Source organism: Borostomias antarcticus (genome assembly GCF_949987555.1).
Source record: "Borostomias antarcticus genome assembly, chromosome: 14".
Classification (NCBI taxonomy): Eukaryota; Metazoa; Chordata; class Actinopteri; order Stomiiformes; family Stomiidae; genus Borostomias; species Borostomias antarcticus.
In genome coordinates this window covers 23,961,642-23,985,641 of record NC_140247.1, presented here as the reverse complement: position 1 = coordinate 23,985,641, position 24,000 = coordinate 23,961,642, and the positions used below count along the sequence as shown (strand labels likewise).

Genomic DNA, 24,000 nt, shown 5'->3' with positions numbered 1-24,000 from the left:
CAATAATAAATGAAAGAATCAACCATGTGGAATCAAATTATAAAATATCATCATAAGCAAGGTAAAAAGATAACATGATACTAATCTAATACAGATTTCATATATTCATGAGTGGAAAAAAAAAAAAAAACCTCTTTCTTTTGAGAGGAAAAAAACTTAACTTCAAGTTTCAAAACAATTCAAAATCCTTATTTCCAATGGCACAGACTTGACTAAGTTCTTGAGTTGAATGAAGGTCTAATTCAACTTCTCCTTTGAACATTAATGCAGTAATGGGTATCTCTGTAACAGTATTCAAACACTTTCCAATACACTTAAGAACAATGCCAATAATAATAATAATCAAAATAATAATCATAAAAATGATACCTAGAGATCTGAGAATATTTCCAGAACTTGAAAAAGCATTATCGAAAATTCCCCAAGCATTAAACCCATGGACAGTCTTTAAGATCTGAATACCTTTCATGTTTGATTCATGGAACTCTGTTAATGTGGCATTTGGATCTGAGATGAACGAACAACATTCTGACCCTACAATCGCGCATGTTCCTCCTTTACTAGCAAGAATTATATCTAAGGCAAACCTATTTTGTAGCACAACTTTCAAATTTCATTCACCTCCTTAGCTAAGGCTGAAATTACTCTGTCCGTTACATTCAAGTGATCCGCCAAGACAGCGGAGAGAGTCATGAGTTCAGTTTGGGTGTTATACATGCCATAGTTAGGGAAAAATACACCAAAAATAAACTGAAAGGGCGATATAGCACGACGATGTCTATAATTTGATTGATGATGAATTACCTGCATTTCAGCGTGATCCACCTTCCTAATCATGGGAATTAAATGAGCAAGATAGCATCTTCCTACACTGTTGCTATTTAGGTTTGAATAAGCTGTATCGCCACAGACTAAAAATACCCCTTTTGGAAGGCCTATCGCTGAACCTGGATATAAGAATTCGTAGATAGGAGCAACGCAGGAGCTAGTGCCTAGATCATTAATTTGTGTCCTAATTTGTGTGTTGTATCTGAAAAGATCAATACAGGCTGTAACCTGTTGAAGAGGTACTACTTTGAATTGGTCGACTTGATTTTGATGTTCCATTTCTTGAGGATGCAATTTTGTTTGTGCTTTAATGATACAATCGATAATTTGACATTTTAATCCAGAAATGGTAATTGAATTTCGCCAATTAACTGTAGTAGATACAGCTGTGCAAGCTAACCTAGTACTCGGTGCATGATTGTCTATTTGGACTAATATAACTTGAATTTTGTGAACCAATCCCTGTCCAGCTATTTCAGAAAAGTGTGTAACCTTGAACAGAATAAGGCGGGAGAAATTAGAAGGTCTATGATTCTCATTAACCTCTAGTGTCAATTTGCTTAGAATAACCTCTTCAATCCCTGTATAGGAGTTACCTAGTCTATCTAATCCTACATGAAAATGACAAGCAGAGGATTGTCCAGGAGCAGAGAAAACATGAGTAGCTAAACCCTGCCAGTCATAGTGTGACCATTCTGCTTGGGTTAAAGGAATTGGATAGAATATGGGTGCAGAAGTACTAAGAGGTACATTTTGACAAATCCAACAGTTAGCGTAGTTCATTCTATGTGCAAAGTCTCTGACTACACTAATAGCTTCATTAGGATGCTTCTTTTCCTGTCCAATTGACTTAGCTGATTTGGTTAGGTGCATAGAGCAGTTAAACACAGTACCTCGAGGATAATCTGGAACAGATCTACAAATGTCAACTCCATAATTCTTTGTTCTTGCTACTCGCATAACATCTTTAGCTAAAACACACCAATAAGGAGAATATTTCTCTACATTAACTTCAGTCACAGTTACAATAGTAGAACCTGGGAATCGTTTGTTACTTTCAAATCTCACATAAGCAGTATGCAGCATCTTCCATCCATCTTCGTCTACCGTATAGACCCAACAGTCAAGTGGAGTGCAACGCTCAACGGGACAAATGAATACTGGAGTGTGTTCTTGTCTTTTCCTTCGTTCAATGGTTTCAGTTTCAGGAGAGAACTGGTCCGAGTTCTCTTTCAAGGGGGGTGCGAGTAGGTGTGTGAGGGGGAGTGTGGTTGGATTATGATTGGGCGTTGCTGGGGCAGGGGTCAAAGTTGTCATCATGACAGCAATGAGGAAAAGATAGGGTGTGTTATCCTTGGTCTGATTCCTCAGATGAGGAGACCAGAGAGTGAGCTTTCGCCCTGGTGGTGACACCGGGTAATGCATCTTGGTTGTTGGAATCTTTTGGCCGGCTGGCCTCGTCTTGGTTTGGAACCAGCCTGCAGTGGGTGGCGTGTACCCAAGACGTCCTCTCAGCTACTTTGATGGCCGTCTGGGTTGTCAGCAAGATCTGGTACGGGCCCAGCCAACGAGCACTATTCCACGCCTTCCGTTTCAGGTCCCGGATCACCACCTATTGGCCTGGCTGGAGGTGATGCAAGAAACCCTCTCTGGCATCCGGGATGGTCGCCTTCACTCAATTATAAGACCAATCGGTAGGCGCGTCGGTGTACATGGTTGTCACCTCCGGAGGTGTCATTGTTGATGATCTGAGTATGGTGACACCTTCTGAGGAGCAGGTCATCTGGAAACCTAGCTTACATAACAAGTCTCGCCCACAAAGATTCACTGGACAACATTCACTCAAAATGAACTGGTGTGTTAGCTGACAATCATCTACTTCCACTTTCAATGGAACAGTCACTCTTTCATTTTTCACAATGCCTGCAGCACCAACAGTTTTAGCCAGCTCCTCAGTCACTTGAGGACGCTGTGTCACGCTAGCAGTACTAATTACAGAAGAATGAGCACCTGTGTCAGCCAAAAAAAACAATTTTTCCCCATTAACAGTCATAGTCACAGTTGGATTATCAGATGGTTTGGTATGCAGATTAAGGTATTGATGAATATGAATGATTCTCTCCTCATGTACACACTCACTTTCCCTAGCTTTCCCTACCTGTCCTACTTCTAGTCAGAAACCACTTCCCTGCGGAGAACTGACAGAGACTCCCGGAGGGGGTGCAGATCCCCATTGGTTAGGAGAAGACTTTTGCTGTTTAGCGTATTCTCTACATGTTCTCTGGAAATGTCCTCTGCGGTTGCAGTAATAGCAACGATCATCTGAACTGTTAAACCTGCTGTTTTGTTGTGAATTACCCCGATTCCCTCTATTCTCCCTTGATTGTTGACGCTGTCCATCTCTCTGCTGTGGCTCTGTGCGAGCATTGGAGTTGAAGTACCTAACCTGTGCAGCCTGCAGCTTCACGTCAGAGTCCTTCTTTTCAGCAGCCTCCCTTTGCTCCTTTAGCAGAGTGAAACGTTCGGCAAATCTGAACACACCCACGACCTGTACTAGCGGTTGTGTTTCCCAGTTTACACACGAAGTCCTGACTTGGTCACTAAGGGCAGGGAGAACATTGTTCATTAATTGTTGTTTCAAAACAGTATTGTAGTCATTGGCATGCTTATTCATGCCCGAGTGGAGAGAAAAAGTTTTCTCCAGGCGTTCATAAAAATCATCGAAAGATTCATTCAGCTTCTGTTTACAGGAGGAGATCAGGTCCCAGTTAGTTTGTGGAGGGAACCGGAGCCTGATTCTCTGCAGCAGCTGTAACACCTGAGGTGCAAATAAAGGATCATCAAAAGTCAATTTATCATCAAAATTTCCCCTTATATCAGCCCATTTGAGACGTAGCGCAAGCCTCATTACAGCCTCAAGTTCCTCAGAGTGCGGTCTGTACATCTGAACGGCAGCATTCACATCTCTCTCAAAGCTGTCAATGTCCTTAGCAGGATCAGGTAATGAGGAAGCCAGCTCCCGCAGCTCATCACAACGGAAAGGTCTGTAGACATCAGAAAAAGGGCTCCATATGGCGTGACCTGGTTGGCCCAGAGGTGGTTGAGGTACAGGATTAATGCATCTAATCATTGGCAATAGCATCTTGCCTAATGCAGAAGAGAGTTGTTGTTCCTGAACCTGACCAGTAGACCTAAGACTATAGTGCTGATGGCCCTCGACTGTTTCAAGAGCAGGGGGAGAAATATCAAGAGCAGGGGGAGGAGTAGTATCAGGGGGAGTCAATAAAGGAGGTGAGACTTTGGCTGAGGTGTCATCAGGAGTCATAGAGCCAGTCAATGAAGGGGATGAGCCAGTAGAAAGGGAAGTTTCAGGGAAGGAAATAGCCAATTTAGACTGACTGCTAACATCAGTACTGCCATGAGAATAATAACCTGGAGGGGGTGACATCTGAACCAACCAAGGAGCTTGAGAGTGGGCTCCAAAAGGAGTTCCAGTAGAGGGAGAGGGGAGATGTGAAACCTGAGAGGGGACAGATGACGGACCAGCAATAGGGGTCGTAAACCGTGACAATGCAGGAGCAGGGGGGGGGTGTTGAACCATGGAGGTTGGCGGAAGTGTCGGGACTGGAAGAGGGGGGGGCAGCACAAGAGGGGGGGGCAGCACATGGGCTAGAGGAGGGACGATGCCCTGCTGAGCCTGAGGGTTTGGAATAGGGATGGCCGCATTTGGATCAGGATATAAACGACACGGTTCTAAAAGGTCGTCGTTGTCTGAAGGAGGAATTAATTTCTTAACATAAACAGCTTTAGCAGTGACAGAGTTCTTCCTAGCCTCCCTTTTGTTGCGGGCAGTTTCAGCTCTATCAATTGAGTCATTTGCAGCTGTCTCCCAAGCTAGAAAGTGAGACCAGTTAATGGCATTCTCTGACTTCCTACCTAGCTTAGTTAATTGAAACTCCTTAAGCTGTCTCTTAACTGTCCCTAGCAACTTAACAGACAGTGTACCAGACACAGGAGGAAAATCACTATTTTTAGCCCATAAAGAAATTTGCTCACACACACTCGGATCATACTTTAATGCCACTATCTTGGCAGCCCCCATTAAAGGTTCCCGTTTTGGTGCACTAGCAGTACTTCCCATTTTACAAATACAAACAAATATCAAAATTACAGTAAAAAAAACAATAACTGCTGTGTTGAGAGGGGGGGTTTTTTTCTCCTGTTACTCTTTTTTTTATTTTTTTTCCCAAAATGGCAGACTTCAGAAACCAAAATGGTGGATCCTCAAAATGTTTGAGGAAAAACAGGACCTCTCTCTTTTTTTTTTCACAAGCAGCAAAACAGGAAGTCAATCCAGTGTGCACAAAGGTAGCTAAGCACGTGGGCTAACCAACATGTGGAACCAACCACGTGGACGAATTAGCTAGCACAGAGAAGCTAATCAATGAAACAAAAGGACAAAAAACCAAAGCTAACAGAAATACAAGATACGTAGCTTGGAGCAGAATTAAAAGAACAAAGGATGAGCACAAGAGTGCCGTAGAAATACCAAAATAATCCCAACACTGAACACAAAACAAAGCCAGCACAACAGACAGTTAAATGCAAAACCAAACCGTAGCATGTACAGAAGTTTAACACTAAACAAAAACCCAGGATCTGAAATCCCAAGATAAGACAAACAAAATGAAACAACTTAGCTCACTTAGCTAAATCACCCGGGGCGTCAAATAACCTCTCGAACTATCACAGCCATCCCCGTTGTTGTGCCCTCACAACCGGAGTAAATAAAAAAACCCACGTTGAGTCGCGCAACCCCACGACACAGAACCAGGCTTATTCGAGGTAACAGAAACACCTGAAAACCTGCCGGTTTTCGTAAACAGTCATGCGGCCAACAGCCTACGTAACCTCCTTGTATAATGCAGAACAAAACAAATGTAGTGCAGAACACAGAATCACATAACCGGTGCGAATAAAACTATGGTCAATGTCTTCAGCTGAAAAACACAATATACCACCACGATTTAGATTCTCAACGTACCAGTCCCTTTAGCGAGCTGCAGAGGCGAAGGGCATCGAGAAAACCAGCCGGCAGACTTACGCCAACTGCTCGAAGTTTGAGTCCACAAGTGAAAACTTGTCGCGGGTCCACGCTTCGCCTCCGGAGCACGCGAAAAAAACTGAGTTGTCCCAGAACCGCAATTCGGACTACAATTCGGTCAACAGACCCGTCGCCATATTGTGGATGATTATTTTCTTAATATACTTGGATTAAGAATAAGAGCACGCGAGTGGTCGATTCAGCTGGTTAAAACAAAGACGAGAGCTTTATTCTAAATACGTTTGCAAGCGGTCTCTCACAACAGGAAATGGATTCTAGTCAGAGAGCCTCGTCCAATAGAGGCGGAGACCTTTTAAGGGGACAGTGTCGTGACATGTTTGACCAGCTGCTCTGGCAGACACATATGGCAGTGAGAACTTAGTTAAGGTGTGATTCCCACAAACATTGTAAAATAATTAAACAGAGGAAACAGGAACATCAATAGAGTAAGATAAACAGAAACCTATCTTGGCGTGAACACATGGTGATGAGTTGAAATTCTTTAACACTGTCCAACCATGAGGAATAACATATCTACTGTCCTGTCCAACCATGAGGAATAACATATCTACAGTCCTGTCCAACCATGAGGAATAACATATCTACTGTCCTGTCCAACCATGAGGAATAACATATCTACAGTCCTGTCCAACCCAGGAGGAATAACATATCTACAGTCCTGTCCAACCATGAGGAATAACATATCTAATACTGTCCTGTCCAACCATGAGGAATAACATATCTACAGTCCTGTCCAACCATGAGGAATAACATATCTAATACTGTCCAACCATGAGGAATAACATATCTTATACTGTCCAACCATGAGGAATAACATATCTACTGTCCTGTCCAACCACAAGGAATCACATATCTACTGTCCTGTCCAACCCATGAGGAATAACATATCTACAGTCCTGTCCAACCATGAGGAATAACATATCTACTGTCCTGTCCAACCATGAGGAATAACATATCTACTGTCCTGTCCAACCCAGGAGGAATAACATATCTACAGTCCTGTCCAACCATGAGGAATAACATATCTAATACTGTCCTGTCCAACCATTAGGAATAACATATCTACAGTCCTGTCCAACCATGAGGAATAACATATCTAATACTGTCCAACCATGAGGAATAACATATCTAATACTGTCCAACCATGAGGAATAACATATCTACTGTCCTGTCCAACCATGAGGAATAACATATCTACAGTCCTGTCCAACCATGAGGAATCACATATCTACAGTCCTGTCCAACCCATGAGGAATAACATATCTACAGTCCTGTCCAACCATGAGGAATAACATATCTACAGTCCTGTCCAACCATGAGGAATAACATATCTACAGTCCTGTCCAACCATGAGGAATAACATATCTACAGTCCTGTCCAACCATGAGGAATAACATATCTACTGTCCTGTCCAACCATGAGGAATAACATATCTACTGTCCTGTCCAACCATGAGGAATAACATATCTAACACAGTCCTGTCCAACCCATGAGGAATAACATATCTACAGTCCTGTCCAACCATGAGGAATAACATATCTACTGTCCTGTCCAACCATGAGGAATAACATATCTACAGTCCTGTCCAACCATGAGGAATAACATATCTACTGTCCTGTCCAACCATGAGGAATAACATATCTACTGTCCTGTCCAACCCATGAGGAATCACATATCTACTGTCCTGTCCAACAACGAGGAATAACATATCTACAGTCCTGTCCAACCCATGATGAATAACATATCTACAGTCCTGTCCAACCATGAGGAATAACATATCTACAGTCCTGTCCAACCCAGGAGGAATCACATATCTACAGTCCTGTCCAACCCATGAGGAATAACATATCTACAGTCCTGTCCAACCATGAGGAATAACATATCTACAGTCCTGTCCAACCCATGAGGAATAACATATCTACAGTCCTGTCCAACCATGAGGAATAACATATCTACTGTCCTGTCCAACCATGAGGAATAACATATCTACAGTCCTGTCCAACAACGAGGAATAACATATCTACAGTCCTGTCCAACCCATGAGGAATAACATATCTACAGTCCTGTCCAACCACGAGGAATCACATATCTACAGTCCTGTCCAACCCATGAGGAATAACATATCTACAGTCCTGTCCAACCATGAGGAATAACATATCTACAGTCCTGTCCAACCCATGAGGAATAACATATCTACAGTCCTGTCCTCCCATGAGGAATCACATATCTAATACTGTCCTGTCCAGCCTGTCCATATCCGGGCGGTATCAGAACATATTGGGTGTGCAGCGTGGTACAGCAGGACACCTTATATTGATGTTATACAGAATATATGAATATACAGAGTCCTAACGCAGCATACTAATATTCATTTATTCAAGCTTTATTTATACTCAAAACGCATTTGCAGTGACGCTAAGTAATGACACAGCATTAATCAACATCAAGAAACAATATTACTAGGGCTGTCAAACGATTTAAAAAATAATCTAATTAATTACATGATCTGTAATTAATTAATCAAATTAATTGCAAATTGATCGCATATCTATTTTTTCCTGGCAAAAGGCCCGAAATGAAGATATTTAACTCAACTCAAACTTTATTTATAAAGCACTTTTAAAACGACTTAAATCGACCAAAGTGCTGTACAGGTAAGTGAAAAATAAATTACAACAAAGACACAATCATACACGCAAACACAACAATACCCACAAATACAACAATACACACACTAGCCTGGGAGTCAGGCTCAACTAGAATTGAAGGCCAGGGAAAAAAGTGGGTCTTCAATAAAGATTTAAAAACATTGAGTGTCTGGGCGGATCTGATGTGGAGGGGCGAGTTGTTCCAGAGCCTAGGGGCAGCCGCCACAAAGGCCCGGTCACCTCTGGTCTTTAGCGTACAGTAGTCTTGGGCGTGTCCAGTAGCAGCTGGTCAGCCGACCTTAAGGCTCTGGCTGGAGTGTGGCGATGCAAGAGTTAGAGGGGTAGAGGGGAGCAAGACCATTTCGAGCTTTAAAAGCAAAAAGCAGAAGCTTAAAATCAATGCAGAAGCGGACAGAGAGCCAATGGAGTGAGGCCAATACTGGGGTAATATAGTCACGCTTTTTTTGCCAGTGAGAAGGCGAGCGGCTGCGTTTTGGACAAGCTGCAGGCGTCTGAGTGAGGACAGGTCAATGCCCACATACAGGGAGTTACAGTAGTCAACATGCGAGGAGATAAAAGCATGAATTACCCTCTCTATATCTTTTGGGGAGAGATATGCCTTAGTCTTGGCTAAAAGTCTTAGCTGGAAAAAGCTGGTTTTGACTACAGAGCTGACCTGTTTATCAAATTTAAAAGCGTTATAAAAAACACTCAGAGGTTTTAAATTCAAAGACATTACACAATTGTCTATGTCGTGGCAGCGGTCATCTCGCAACAGCTGCCCGTTATGTTCTGTATCAAGAGAATGAAGTCTCATGTCGTGGCCTGGTGACGGAGATGTGCAGCTGTATTGTATTACAGACTCACGTGAGATGGTGACCCAGGGGTCGAGTGGCACGAGGAGGGATTTCTTTTGACCATTCATAGAGACTTGTTAGACGCATTTTAAACCTGAACTGAACTAACTGTAAGGGAGGATTGGGCGGTCCAGGACGCTAGCCAGCCGGCTGAGGCACGGGCTGTCAGCACTGAGATGAGTTAGGCTAGAACTACTCCGTCGGGCTGCACATTCTTACACACGACCACGCTCTTATTAACTGTCCCAAATGGGATTTTTTTTAAAGTAAACTTTCCGTTTAGGCAATGATGCTAAGTTTGTCGCTTCAATAATGTTAAATCAGGCAATGACACGTCAACTGTGCCACCTACAGCTGGACGAAATCGATGTATGCGATTAATTTGTGTTAATTTTCATAAACGCTTTAATGTTTGCATAATTAATTAATCGAATGAATGCATTCATTTAACAGCCATAAATATTACATGAACAAGAATGAACAAAATTACATGAACAAGAATCAATAAATACCTTTGGAATACAGTAACAATTTAAAAACCTTTTAAAACAGAAAATTTTAAAACAGTTGCAAACTGTGGTGACCTGCTTGTTATGTGTGTAAACTGTACGTGACCATTGCGGACAGCTGATATTTCCCAGATAGGGCATAAATCCAGTTAGGATATTCCTGGATACAAACTCTTTTCCCCCAAATGGCAACCCGTCCAAAAACCCGCCCAGTGATGAGAGTTGACGATGGCCGTGCATGTGACAAAGGTCAAAGGGGAATAGGTGGCTTCTCAGTTTGAGGTATAATCTGGTGTATAATCTGTATAATCTGGTGTACTCATTTAGAAGAAGACTGCTGGAGAACATTTTGTTTCCTCCCCCTCTGATGTTTCTCCCCCTCCCTTTTTTTGTTTCAGCCAACAGGACGTTGCTGGGAGGCGGCGGAGGTGAGTCCACTTCAATTTCCTGCTCATTCATTTCACTCACTTCTCCTTCCTGTAGAGCAAGGAGGAGAATGAGAATTGGTGTGTGTGTGTGTGTGTGTGTGTTTGTGTGTGTGTGTGCGTGTGTGCGTGCTCGCGCGTTTGTGTGTGTGTTTGTATGTGTGTGCGTGTGTGTCTGTGTGTGTCTGTCTGTGTGTGTGTTTGTGCACTAAAAAGTATACAAAAAAGTAATCACATCACGCAAAAGTGTGTGCGTGTATATGTGTTTGTGTGTGTGTGTTTGTGTGTGTGTGTGTGTGTGTGTGTGGGTGTGGGTGTGGGTGTGAGTGTGTGTGTCGTTGTCCTTGTCTCACTGCGTTTGTCTTGTGTAAGGGAGTAAGTGTGTGTAGCAGTTTGTGTGGTTTCGGTAAGTATATATTGTGTGTGTGCATGTGTCTGTGTGTGTGTTTGCGTGTGTGTTTGTGTGTTTAGGTGAGAATGGAACAGTTTGTAATTTATGGATTTGGAGTGTGGTGTAAATAAACAGTAATTTCTCAATGTGTTGTTGACTCAGTGCTTTGCTGTGTGTGCGGGTGTGTGTGCGCGAGCGTGTGTGTGTGTGTTGAGTCTATGGGCTAATCGATACTAGTGATAAATCTGCACAACTAATGCCCACTCACCAGACCTACCACTCCCACCATTTGTGAGTGTGTGTGTATGTGTGTGTTTGCTGGCGTGTGTGTTAGTTTGTATGTGTTTGATTTTGTGTGTGTGTGTGTGTGTTTGCTGGCGTGTGTGTTTGTTTGGGAGTGTGTGATCTTGTGTGTGTGTGTTATTGTTAGTTTACATTAGCAGGATTACGCAAAAACTACTGGACCAATTTTCACGGAACTCGGTGGAAGGGTGTAGCATGTCCCAACTTAGAACCCATTCAGCTTTGGAGCAGATCTGAAGCACAGGTTGGGTCCACGGTGCTCAAACACAGCCGGACTGGCCATTCACCTCCATTCATTTTTTGGACTATGATCAGGAAAAAACTACCAAACCGATTTTTATGAAACTCGGTGGAGGGGTGAATCATGGGCCACTTTAGAACCTATTAAAGTTTGGAGCAGTGAATCACGGGGGAGGGTCCACAAGCCACCCAAAACACCTAGGATTACGCAAAACCTACCAGATTGATTTTCATGAAACTCGGTGGAGGGGTGAAGCATGGGCCAATTCAGAACCCATTCAATGTTGGTGTGCACAGAGCCACGAAACGCATTCAGGGGCGGAGGTCTGTGCTCTTTGGGCACCATTTCTAATTGTTGATTTTGTTGTTGGCCAGACAGCTTGGCTGAAGCGCCAGTAGACCCTGCCTAAACGTTGCCACGGCAACAAGGCTGAAATAAATGATCGGCAGGCTCCGTGTGTGTGCGTGTGTGTGTGTGTGTGTGTGTGGGGGGGGGGGTTCTGGGAAAAGCAATATGCCAACGTTCCGCCCCATTAGTTTAACAGACAGGCTCTGGACCTATCAGGGGTCAGCTGGCAAGGGTGTCCTCAGCACCGGAAATCAAATTAGTATTCCGCATGCAGGGAGGGTGTTGTTTTTAGTTTGATATCAATCTGCGTTTGTGTTTGTGTTTGTGTTTGTGTGTGTGTGTGTGTGTGTGTGTGTGTGTGTGTGTGTGTGTGTGTGTGTGTGTGTGTGTGTGTGTGAGTGTGGTGGGGGGGGGTGCTATCCAGGTCTATGCTGAGGTGTGTGTGTGTGTGTGTGTGTGTGTGTGTGTGTGTGTGTGTGTGTGTGTGTGTGTGTGTGTGTGTGTGGTGGGGTGCTATCCAGGTTATGCTGAGATGTGTGTGTCTGTGTAATGTGCGTGTGTGTGTGTGGTGGTGGTGGTGGTGGGGTGCTATCCAAGGTTATGCTGAGGCAAGCAGCTTCTCAGCCAGGTAAGCACAGAGCCAATTATCACCTCCCAGACGACTCTTCCGACTGCAGGACCAGTTAAACCAGCCTGCTGCCCCAGAACAACAACCTGGCTGGCTAACTGCTCCCCAAAGCCAACACAACACAACCCTCCTCCCTCTCCTCTTCTCCTCTCCTCCTCTTCTCCTCCTCTCCTCCTCTTCTCCTCTCCTCCTACTCCTCTCTTCCTCCTCTCCTCCCTCCTCCTCCTCTCTCCTCCTGTCCCCCTCTCCTCCTCTTCTCTCTCCTCCTCTCCTCCTCTTCCTCCTCCTCCTCTCATCCTCCTCTCTGCCCCTCATCGTCCTCTCGTCTCTCCTCCTCTTCTCCTCCTCCTTCCTTCTCCTGTCGTCCTCTGGTTTGTCCTCCCAAGCCACTCCTTTCTCTGTCTTCTCTTTTCATTTGTCACTCCTCTCCTTTCTGACATCCTCTTCTCTTCCTGCTGTCCTTCCCCTCCTCTTATACACCCCTTACCCCCTCCTCTCGTACTCTCTGCTCACCTCCTCTCTGCTCTCCTCCTCTTTCCTCTCCTCCTCTCTCCTCTCCTCCTCTCCTCCTCTCCTCTCTCTTCCTGTTCGTTGTTCTCCCTCTCCGGCCATTCTCTCCACTGCTCTCGTCCCTCATCGTTTCTCAACATAACCTCTCATCTCCTCCTCGTATATTCCTGTCTTCCCCCCAACCCCTCTCTCTCCTCCCCTCTCTCTCTGTCCCTCTCTCTCTCTCTCTCTCTCTCTCTCTCTCTCCCTCCCTCTCTCCCCAGAACACAGAACATCAATAAGATAGTATATAGAGGGTATTAATATAAAAGGAGTAGAGGAGATATTCACTCTGTGTTTAGCAGGGGGAGGAGGGGACTGAATCCTAATCAGCTGTAGGAGTTAAACAGCCCCCCCAGGCTGGTGGCAGGATGCTCCTCACAGTCAGGAAGGCCTTTCTCTGAGACTCCTTTTCAATGAATGAATGAAAGTTTATTTCGTTTCAGTTATTTCAAACCAATAATACATACATAAACACCACAGTCTTACAACAATATTAAAGCATTCATAAAATAACCGAAGCCGAAGAGGCATAGGCTGAAGCTATAAGCTTATTTACGCTTACCCTCCTTACCAGTACAATAAACAAACTCCTCATTTACAACAATCATCAACTATAGTCCAGTTCCATCGTGACAACCTTTCAGATCACGACTTAATCAATTCATAAAAGGAAGAAAATAAAAGAGTACACAAAATACCCCAAATGTAGATACAAAACAAATTTTAACAGAGAAATCAATCATTGTTCTCATAATTTTCAATCACCTTACTTTTAAACAAACGTTTAAATGTATGCATAGACTGACACATCTTCAATTCATCATCAAGATTATTCCATAAATTCACACCTTTTACAGAAGTACATTGATCTTTTATGTTAGTCCTAGTTATTATTTTTTCCATCATACACTTCCCTCTGAGCTCATATCTACATTTCCTTTTTTTGAACAAGCTCATAATTTTCCCAGGTAACATATTATTATACACGTTGTACATGATCAGTGCTATCTTGTAGTCCACTAGGTCCTTAAATTTAAGTGCCCTTAATTTAATAAATAATATATTTGATGGTTCTCTATAATTTGATTTTGTGATCATCCTTTCAGCTCTTTTTTGAAGGATGAAAATTGGTTGGGTGTGGGTAGGATAAATAAACTTGCCTTGCCTTGCCTAGGATAAGCATTCCCCCATATTTCTAAACAGTAATTTATAAGGAACAATAATTGAACAATACAGAATATACAAAGCATGCTGATTTAACAAATCCTTCATCTTGTACAATAAAGCAATTGATTTAGCTATTTTTGATTTTACATGCGTAATATGCATTTTCCAATTCAATTTATGGTCTAGAATGACACCCACAAACTTTGTTTCAAACACTCTTTCAATTTCTGTATCCTCTATTCTTAGTATTATCTTACTGTTTATTTTACGGTTCCCAAAAATCATAAATTTTGTTTTACTTGCATTTAAGGACAATTTATTGACATCAAACCATTTTTTAACTAGGTTAATTTCTTTTTCTACATTAGATACTATTTCATTCAAATTTTCCCCAGAACAAAAAAAGTGTGTATCATCTGCAAAAAGGATGCTATTCATACAGTTTGACACATTACAGAGATCATTCAGGTACAAAATAAACAGCTTTGGCCCAAGTACTGACCCTTGAGGGACCCCACATTTTACCTTTAAGAACACCGAATCAGTTTTATCTAAAGAAACATATTGCCATCTATCACTTAGATAAGAACATAACCAGGAGTGGGCTACCCCTCTGACACCATAATCACACATCTTTTCCAATAATATTTAATGGTCTATCGTGTCAAAGGTTTTTTTTAGGTCAATGAAAATGCTCACTGTATATAGTTTCTTGTCTATTTCATTGGTTAATTCGTCCACAAGTTTCTTAAGAGCTAATCCAGTAGATTGATTTGTTCTAAATCCATACTGATTTTCACTCAGGATGCTATACTTTTCCACAAAACTGTCCAATCCTATGACAAATATTTTCTCCAAGATTTTTGAAAATTGAGGAAGCAATGAAACTGGCCTGTAATTTGACAATATATCTTTTCCACCAGATTTATACAAGGGAATAACATTTGCTATTTTCATTTGATTGGGAAAAATCTTTGTTTTAAGTGAAATATTAGAGATATGGGTCAGAGGTTTAACCACACCTTCTATAGTGTCTTTAATTAAAGCCATATCAATTCCATTGTTATCTGTTGACCGTTTACTTTTAAACGCTTTGACAATCCCAATTACTTCAGACTCGTACAGCAGTAAGAAACAGTATTTGCATTAATTTCCACCAGATTCTTTACTTCATCCCTATTAACTGGTTGAACAATATCTCTTGCCAAGCTCGGTCCTACATTTACAAAATAATCATTAAATTCGTTAGCAATCTCTTCTTTATTGTAAATATTAGTATCACTCTTTTGGATTGTTCTAGGTTAATCAGATTTTCCTGTGTTCTTTCTAATTAAGCTGTTAATTACTCTCCAAGTCTCTCTCATGTTATTTCTACTCTCTTCCATTAATTTGCTATAATAATTCTCCTTACTGATCCTAATTATCTTTGTCAATTTATTTTTGTATAGCTTGTATTTCCTTTCAGCTTTTTCTGTTCTAAGTCTTATGAAATCTCTATATAGAGTATTTTTCTTTTTTATTGCATTCTGTCAAGTTTAGGATAGCCATGGTTTATTTTCCTTTTTTTCTTCTATCACTGTATCTCCTCAAGGGGCAGTTTTTATCATAAAGCTCTTTAAATATCGTTAGAAATGAATTATAGGCCTCATTAACATCGTCAACATAAACAGTTTCCCAAGTTTGTCTCATTAAATCCATTTTGAGTGACTCCACTGTTTCTGGATTTCTCAGTCTAAATTCTGTTTGCGGTTTTTCAACAGGATTGCCCCCTAAATTACAGTGATAGGTTGTAAAAATTGGTAAATGATCACTAATGTCCTGAATGAACAAACCCCCTAGTACTGTAGCATCTATCACATTGGAATAAATATTGTCAATTAAAGTTGCACTGGACCTGGTAATTCTGCTTGGTTTACTAATCCTTGGGAATAAACCAACACTATACATAGTATTAATGAAGTCAGTCGTTCCCGTTTGTCCCCGTGGATTTAATAAATCAATGTTGAAGTCACCACATACAAAGACAACCTTCTTACTAAGTATCTTTCTGCTTAACAAGTACAGGTATGCATTGTTAAACTGACCTTCTTCTTCCAGAGCACAGTGGCAACTTGCGCGCTGATCTTCTCAGAAGTCTTTAAACACACCCACACACACACACACACACACACACACACACACCCACACACACACACACACACACACACACCGCACACAGAAAGGCATTCAGACAGGAGGGGTGGTTGGAGGGAAGATAGGCCTGACTCCTGTCTTCTTATCCCTTTCTCTCTCTCTCTCCCCTCCCTCTCCCTCCTTCCCTCTCTCCCTCCACTGTCTCTCCCTCCTCCTCCCCTCTCTCTCCCTCCCCTCTCTTTCTCCTCCTCTCTCTCTCCCTCCTCCTCTCTCTCCCTCCCCTCTCTCCCTCCTCCTCTCTCTCTCACTCCTTCCCCTCTCTCTCTCTCCCTCCCCCCTCTCTCTCTCCTTCCCCTCTCTCTCTGAACATAACATGTGTGTGCTGTGTGTGAATATATGTGTGTGTTGTCACTCACTCACTCTGTGTGTGACTCACTCTGTGTGTGAATATGTGTGTGTTGTCACTCACTGTCCCTCAGGTTGTGGCATGCTGATACGTATTGGGCACCCATACATGCCCTGTCTCCTTCTTAAGCTCCTTATTAAGCTCTTTGTTTGTTTATTTGTTTGTTTATTTGGATCTCTTTTAGCCCTGTCAGGCTATTCTTCCAAGAGTCCATTAAAAGCATTTAATACAATAAAACATATCATACAATACATACTACAGTATATAATACAATGTAATACATATGATACAATATACTTACAATACAATACAAATACAATAGGCTATAATGTAGAGAAACATACAATCAGCATATCCCACACATTAATCATATTAATAAACCATAGGCCTATCTAATCATTCAGTCATATATGAACATACATCACAGCATACATTAAACTTCAATTCATGTTACTATTTCTTGAAACCTTATATTTTGTTTAAATCTGTTTTTTGGCGAGCTCCTTGTTAGGGTTTGAGGCTGGTACGTAGGTGGAGGTAGGACCAGAAGCAGACGGCAGGCAGGCAGCGTAGGTTCAAAAAATAAAGTTTTAATGTAAAAAATAAACAAGGAACACTGGGAGGAACACCGGGAGGAAACGCACTAACATTGACAATGAACTGACAGAGAACAGTGGAAACAGGAGGGCATATATACCAACCCCCCGGGGTTCAAACTCAAAAGTGAAGGCCTATTGAACCGCGCCATCTTGGCAAATTCTGTGTCGTTTCACATATGTCCGGTGACTTTTGTACTTGCACAGTTGTGCTTTTCAGCTTTCCCATCAGGAAGTGCCTCTAATAATTTCAGAACTTCTTCAGCTGTTACCAAGGATAAGGAAAAGGAACATAATTTGTTTACCGTGACATTATCAATCGGATTGAGAGATTCTAGAGTTCAGTTAGTTAGAGTTGGAAGAATCAACCATTTTTGTGTTAACTTTGCTTTCAAAGTAAGTGGCATAATGATTGGCGATATCCACAAGCTTTGTGATTATTCTTCCATTCTCTTCAACCAAAGCTGGGTATTGTGCGACGTATTAAGTTCCTCATCTATCCATGGAGCAGAACAGGTCTTGACAGTTTGTTTCCTAATTGGAGCATTCTGGTTCATTGCTTCAGCTAGAAGTTTTGAGAAACATTCAGATGCATGGTCTAAGTTGTCCTTTAAGTATGTTAATTCCCAGGGAATTGCAGACAGATCCCTCTTAAATTGAATCTTTTAAGACTCCTTTTTACTCCTTTTAGGGATCCTTCCTACGCGGCTGTATGGTCATTTGAATGCCACTATCCCAATCTAAATATTGGGGGGGGGGGGGGCAATTTTAATGATCTCAAATATTGGGGGGGACACATCCCCCCTGACCCCCCCAGGATCCCTGCCCCTGGTCTGACCAACTAACAGGAATCACACTAGTGCTTGAACACTGTTGTGGTATATTTATACCTATATATATTATACCTGAGCCATATGGATACAGATGAATTTTCCTTATCAAAAACCTCTAATAATTGGATGTGCATATCGACCCCCTAGCTCAAACGTGAACTATCTGGATGAATTATGTAATGGTCTGGATAATGCAACTGATGACAACAAGGAAGTGTTTGTTATACTGTAGGAGATCTGAACATTAATTGGAGCGATAACAAGAACATTAATAAAAGGACATTACTGAGATTCACAGAGGGATGCAATATGAAGCAGATGGTCACCATGAATCAATGGATAACGGCCTAATTCTGCTGGCATGCATTGGTTGGTGTTTTTCTTCAGATGTTTAATATGGACCTACAGTACAGAACTGCATGCAGCGCCTCTATGGGATGCTTGTCCCATCTACAGTAGTGTAGTCATGGTGACAGAGTGGACCCCAGACTTCACTGCCATAAAGGGCGATTGGGAGGATGACGCCGTCACTTATTTTAGTCCAAATTCTAACTGGTATGTCTGCTTTTAAAATGGTCTCTTAATTGCTCCCCTCTCTCCCTCCCCCTCTCTCCCTCCTCCTCTCTCCCTCCTCCTCTCCTCTCCCTCCCCCTTCTCTCCCCCCCCCTCTCTCCCCCTCTCTCCCTCCTCCTCTCTCCCTCCTCCTCTCCTCTCCCTCCCCCTTCTCTCCCTCCTCTCTCCCTCTCTCCTCCTCTCTCCCTCCTCCTCTCTCCCTCCTCCTCTCCTCTCCCTCCCCCTTCTCTCCCTCCCCCTCTCTCCCCCTCTCTCCCTCCCCCTCTCTCCCTCCTCCTCTCTCCCTCCTCCTCTCCTCTCCCTCCCCCTTCTCTCCCTCCCCCTCTCTCCCCCTCTCTCCCTCCTCTCTCCCTCCTCCTCTCTCCCTCCTCCTTCTCTCCCTCGCCCTCTCTCCCTCCTCTCCCCCTCTCTCCCTCCTCTCCTCCTCTCCTCCTCTCCCCCTCTCTCCCTCCTCCCCTCCTCTCCCCCTCTCTCCTTCTTGCTATCACACTTGATCTCTATTTCAGAGTCAGGGTTGTCAGGGTGTGTCAGCTAAAGCTGTATTCTCACACACACACACACACTTTCACAGACACACACACACGCTTCCTCACACATACACACACACACACACACACTTTATCTCTCTCTCTCTCACACACACAAACACACTTTCTCTCACAGACATACACACACATACACACACACTTTCACAGACACACACACACGCTTCCTCACACACACACACACACACACTTTATCTCTCTCTCTCTCTCTCTCTCACACACACACACACGCACACACACACATCTGTATCTAAACACTTGTTCTCCCCCAATGCAGGCAGCCAGCTAGTGCACCATCACTCCACCAACTCCCTTTCAAAAGAATAAAAAAGAAAAAACAGTTCAACTTTGTTTAGTTTTGACCACGTCTGGTTTTCTTATAGTTTTGGTGGTTGGCAGGTATAAGAAGATAGGCCCTCTCAGGAGTTAGCATCCAAACCCAAACCTCTCATCTGTTATGTTCAGGGAAATTATTTTCACTGGAATTACTATAAGCTGTCAAAGTGATCGTCTTTTATTAAAAGAAAAAAAGGCTTTACAGTATGTTGTTATTTCAGACAGTGTCATAAGTTAGTAGAGAGGGAAACGTTTTGTCTGCTGTAGCTTACTGTATTTATTATGAATGTATCATTCCGTGTGCTCATGACCTCCCCATTTCAAACAAACCCCAGGACACTCAACGGTTCCGTTTCTCTGTTCATTAACTTTTGGTAATTTATGCAGGCTTTGATTTGAAGAGTTTGAATGAATGAACGAACAATTGACACATATTATACAGAGTTAATAAATGTGTATTAAACAGAGTTAATGTGACCTACAACAACATGGTAGAAAGTGAACAGAAGGCAGAGGCTATCATGGCCGGGCCAAACCCAACCCAGCAGAGCCTAGCACAGTGTGTGTGTGTGTGTGTGTGTGTGTGTGTGTGTGTGTGCGTGTGTGCGTGCGCATGCTTTGCTCTGTATGTGGTGTACATGTATGCTATCCCCCTGTGTGTGTGTGTGTGTGTGTGTGTGTGTGTGCGTGTGCGTGCGTGTACATGTATGCTATCCCCCTGTGTGTGTGTGTGTGTGTGTGTGTGCGTGTGTGTGTGTGTGTATGTGGTGTACATGTATGCTATCCCCCTGTGTGTGTGTGTCCGGTGGTGATGTCTCTCTCTGTGGTGTTTGGCTGTTACCCCCCAGTGGACGGGGCGATCCACCGCGCGGCCGGACCCCTGCTGAGGGCGGAGTGTGCTGAGCTGAGGGGCTGTGAGACGGGGGACGCCAAGATTACGGGCGGCTACGGCCTGCCCGCCAAACGTGAGTCTGCCTGCCCGCCAAACGTGAGTCTGCTCCAGACACCGTTCTAGTGACGGTTCAGCTGTGCTCAGTGAGTCGATAACAGCCTGTCGCACCTTCTGTATGATATCCCCCCTAAACCCCTCCTCTGTCTCTCCTCCCTCCCTCCCTCCCTCCCTCTCTCCTTCTTTTATCACTCCCTCTTTCTATTGTTCTCTCTCTTCCTTCCCTCTCCGCGGGGGACGTGAGGTAATTATGTGGTTGGACAGTGTTCACACTGTAGTTTCTTTAATGCAGTCATTTGGCAGATATTTCCCCCAATTATTTGTGTCCATCCTGAGTGTGTGTGTGTATGTATGTGTGTGTGTGTGTGTGTGTGTCTATGTGTGCATTTATCTGTATGAATGTGTATGTGTACAGTATCTGTGTATGTATCTGTATCTGAATGTGTGTGTGTGTGTGTGTGTGTGTGTTTGATTAGAGCGCAGTTGTAGACTGGGATATCAGCGTATGTTACTACTGGGAGTTTAACTTCCCAGTGGGGGAGAGACTGGAGAGAGAGAGAGGCAGGGAGGGAGGGATGGAGGGAGTGAGAGAGGGGGGGAGAGAGGGAGTGAGAGAGGGGGGGAGAGGGAGGGAGAGAGAGAGAGAGAGAGAGGCAGGGAGGGAGGGAGGGAGAGAGGCGGGGGGAGGGGAGGGAGGGAGAGAGAGGGGGGGGGAGAGAGGGAGAGAGAGAGGCAGGGAGGGAGGGATGGAGGGAGTGAGCAAGGGGAAGAATGGATGAAAAAAGCAGGAGAACAGGAGAGAGCGATAAAGAGGTGAGAGAGAAGAAAGCGAGAGAATATCTGGCGAGCGGAGGAGAGGAGGGGAGGGGGTGAGTGTGGCGAGGGGGGTGGGGGGCAGACGACAGCGGGAGCTGGAATGAGATGAGCTGTTCTCACATTGTCTACACAGCCTCGCTCACTCCCTCTCAGAGTGTGAGCGTGTGAGAGTGTGTGTGTGTGTGTGTGTGTCCTGCGGTTCGTAGGAGTGTGTGTGGCGCTGTCAGCAGCTCAGTGGTGGACCCTGGTCCCCGGGAGGAGTTGGGAGTGTGAGTGGGAGCGGCCTGCGGCCCCCAGAGTGCCCCGGGGCCCCGACACCTGCCAGGGTGACAGCGCCGCTCTCACCGCCCCGAGAACGCTCGCTTCCACACCGGGGCCGTGCCATACCGCGCCAGTGTGCATAACAAGGACACACACACACTCCCTCACACACACTCTCGTGCAAACACACACACACTCACTCTCTCTCTCTCTCTCTCACACATACAGTACACACACACACACAGTCACTCACTCACACACTCTCTCTCTCACACACACACACACTCACTCACTCACTCACTCACTCACTCACTCACTCACACACTCACTCACACACAAACACACACTCACACACAAACACACACTCACACGCGCAAATGTGAAACAAACTGCAACGTAGCGTGATGGCGTGAAAACCGGCCGGCTGATCCGACATCTGTTTTCCGACACGTCGTCTCAGAGACCCTGCCGGGGCTGCGCCCGCCCACTGATCCCAGACCAGCGCTGTTCCGTCACGCTCGCCAGGGCGCTGCTGGAGACGGCGGAGCAGGAACACAGACAGACGCAGAGACAGAGACACGTCACCCTTAAAACCTCCTCTGACTAGAAACACCTCTGTCTCTGAGCAACACCTGGTAGGAGGGAGATGACAGAGAGAAGAGAACAGAGAGAGAGGGAGAGAGAGAGAGAGAGAGGGAGAGAGAGGGAGGGAGGGAGAAAGAGAGAGAGAGAGAGAGGGAGGGAGGGAGAGGGAGAGAGAGGGAGGGAGGGAGAAAGAGAGAGAGGGAGAGAGAAAGAGGGAGAGACAAAGGGAGAGAGAGGAGGAGAGGGAGAGAGAGAGAGAAAGGAAGAGGGAGAGAGAGAGGTAATAATAAGAAGTAATTCTAATATCTAATTATGTGTTAGGGTTTGAGGGTGGTGGAGGTAGGACCCAATAGCAGACGGCAGGCAAGCAGCTCAGGTTCCAAAATATAGGATTTAATATCCAAAAAACAAACAAACAAACAGAGGAACACCGGGAGGAAACACTAACATTGACAATGAACCGACAGAGAACAAAGGAACCAGGAGGGCATGTATACTCTGGGAGAACAATCAAGGAACAACGTACAGGTGTGCAACAAGACATAACGAGACACAGGTGCAGACAATCACCCAGACAAGGACATGGAGGGATTCCAACAAGACACCAACACAAGGACAGAGGAACTAGGGCACAAGGGAGGAGAACAGGGAACGAGGCTGGGACAGGGAAAGGGACTGGGCAGGAAACCAGAGGGGGGAACTAGAGGGCCAGGAGAGGAGGGACTGGAGTGACGTGAGACTAGTGAGGGGACAGGTGACTAGAGCTGGGAGGACACAAACCAACATAGAAGACAAGACAACAGACAAGACAACGAACACAAGACCGAACACACAAGGAGGCAGAACAAAACCAAGTGACAGTGACCAAAGTGTACAATAGTCTCTGGGGGTAGTGCAGGGGCAGTCACTGGGAGAGGAGGTGCTCAGGGTCCAGGAAGGTCCAGGGGGCACAGGAGCTGAGGGTCAGGAATCCAAGCCGGGAGCAGGGGGTGAGCAGGGCGAACCAGGGGTCCGGGGCAGGGGCGAGGGTCTGGACCAGGAGCAGGGGGTGAACCAGGGGTCCGGGGCAGGGGCGAGGGTCTGGACTGGGAGCAGGGGGTGAGCAGGGCGAACCAGGGGTCCGGGGCAGGGGCGAGGGTCTGGACTGGGAGCAGGGGGTGAGCAGGGTGAACCAGGGGCCCGGGGCAGGGGCGAGGGTCTGGACCGGGAGCAGGGGGTGAGCCGGGGCGAACCAGGGGTCCGGGGCAGGGGCGAGGGTCTGGACTGGGAGCAGGGGGTGAGCAGGGCGAACCAGGGGTCCGGGGCAGGGGCGAGGGTCTGGACCGGGATCAGGGGGTGAGCAGGGCGAACCAGGGGTCCGGGGCAGGGGCGAGGGTCTGGACTGGGAGCAGGGGGTGAGCAGGGCGAACCAGGGGTCCGGGGCAGGGGCGAGGGTCTGGACTGGGAGCAGGGGGTGAGCAGGGCGAACCAGGGGTCCGGGGCAGGGGCGGGGGTCTGGACCAGGAGCAGGGGGTGAGCAGGGCGAACCAGGGGTCCGGGGCAGGGGCGAGGGTCTGGACCGGGAGCAGGGGGTGAGCAGGGCGACCCAGGGGTCCGGGGCAGGGGCGAGGGTCTGGACTGGGAGCAGGGGGTGAGCAGGGCGAACCAGGGGTCCGGGGCAGGGGCGAGGGTCTGGACCGGGAGCAGGGGGTGAGCAGGGGCGGACCAGGGGTCCGGGGCAGGGGCGGGGGTCTGGACCGGGAGCAGGGGGGTGAGCCGGGGCGGACCCGGCCCGAACCATAACATTCTGAAGATATTAGAACAAAGTTCTTTACAAAAATGAAATGTAAGCTCAAAATTTTTGATACACTCTCTGACCAAAATAAAATGCAACACATACTTGGAGAACACAGTATCACCGCCATAGAAGCAGCAAGATATGTGAGTGCATGTCACAGCCTAACAC

The 24,000-nt window shown here is 45.2% G+C and overlaps 1 protein-coding gene across 1 annotated transcript in view; it reads left to right on the top strand.

The window, feature by feature from the left end:
- Positions 1-24,000, top strand: part of macrod1 (mono-ADP ribosylhydrolase 1) — a 99,264-nt gene that overhangs the window by 71,532 nt on the left and 3,732 nt on the right. Inside the window, exons 4-7 of the mRNA XM_084448652.1 lie at positions 10,366-10,395; positions 20,293-20,409; positions 21,416-21,603; positions 21,931-22,050. Of these exons, the coding sequence (XP_084304778.1) occupies positions 10,366-10,395; positions 20,293-20,409; positions 21,416-21,603; positions 21,931-22,050 (455 nt within the window). The remainder of the gene's footprint in view (positions 1-10,365; positions 10,396-20,292; positions 20,410-21,415; positions 21,604-21,930; positions 22,051-24,000) is intronic.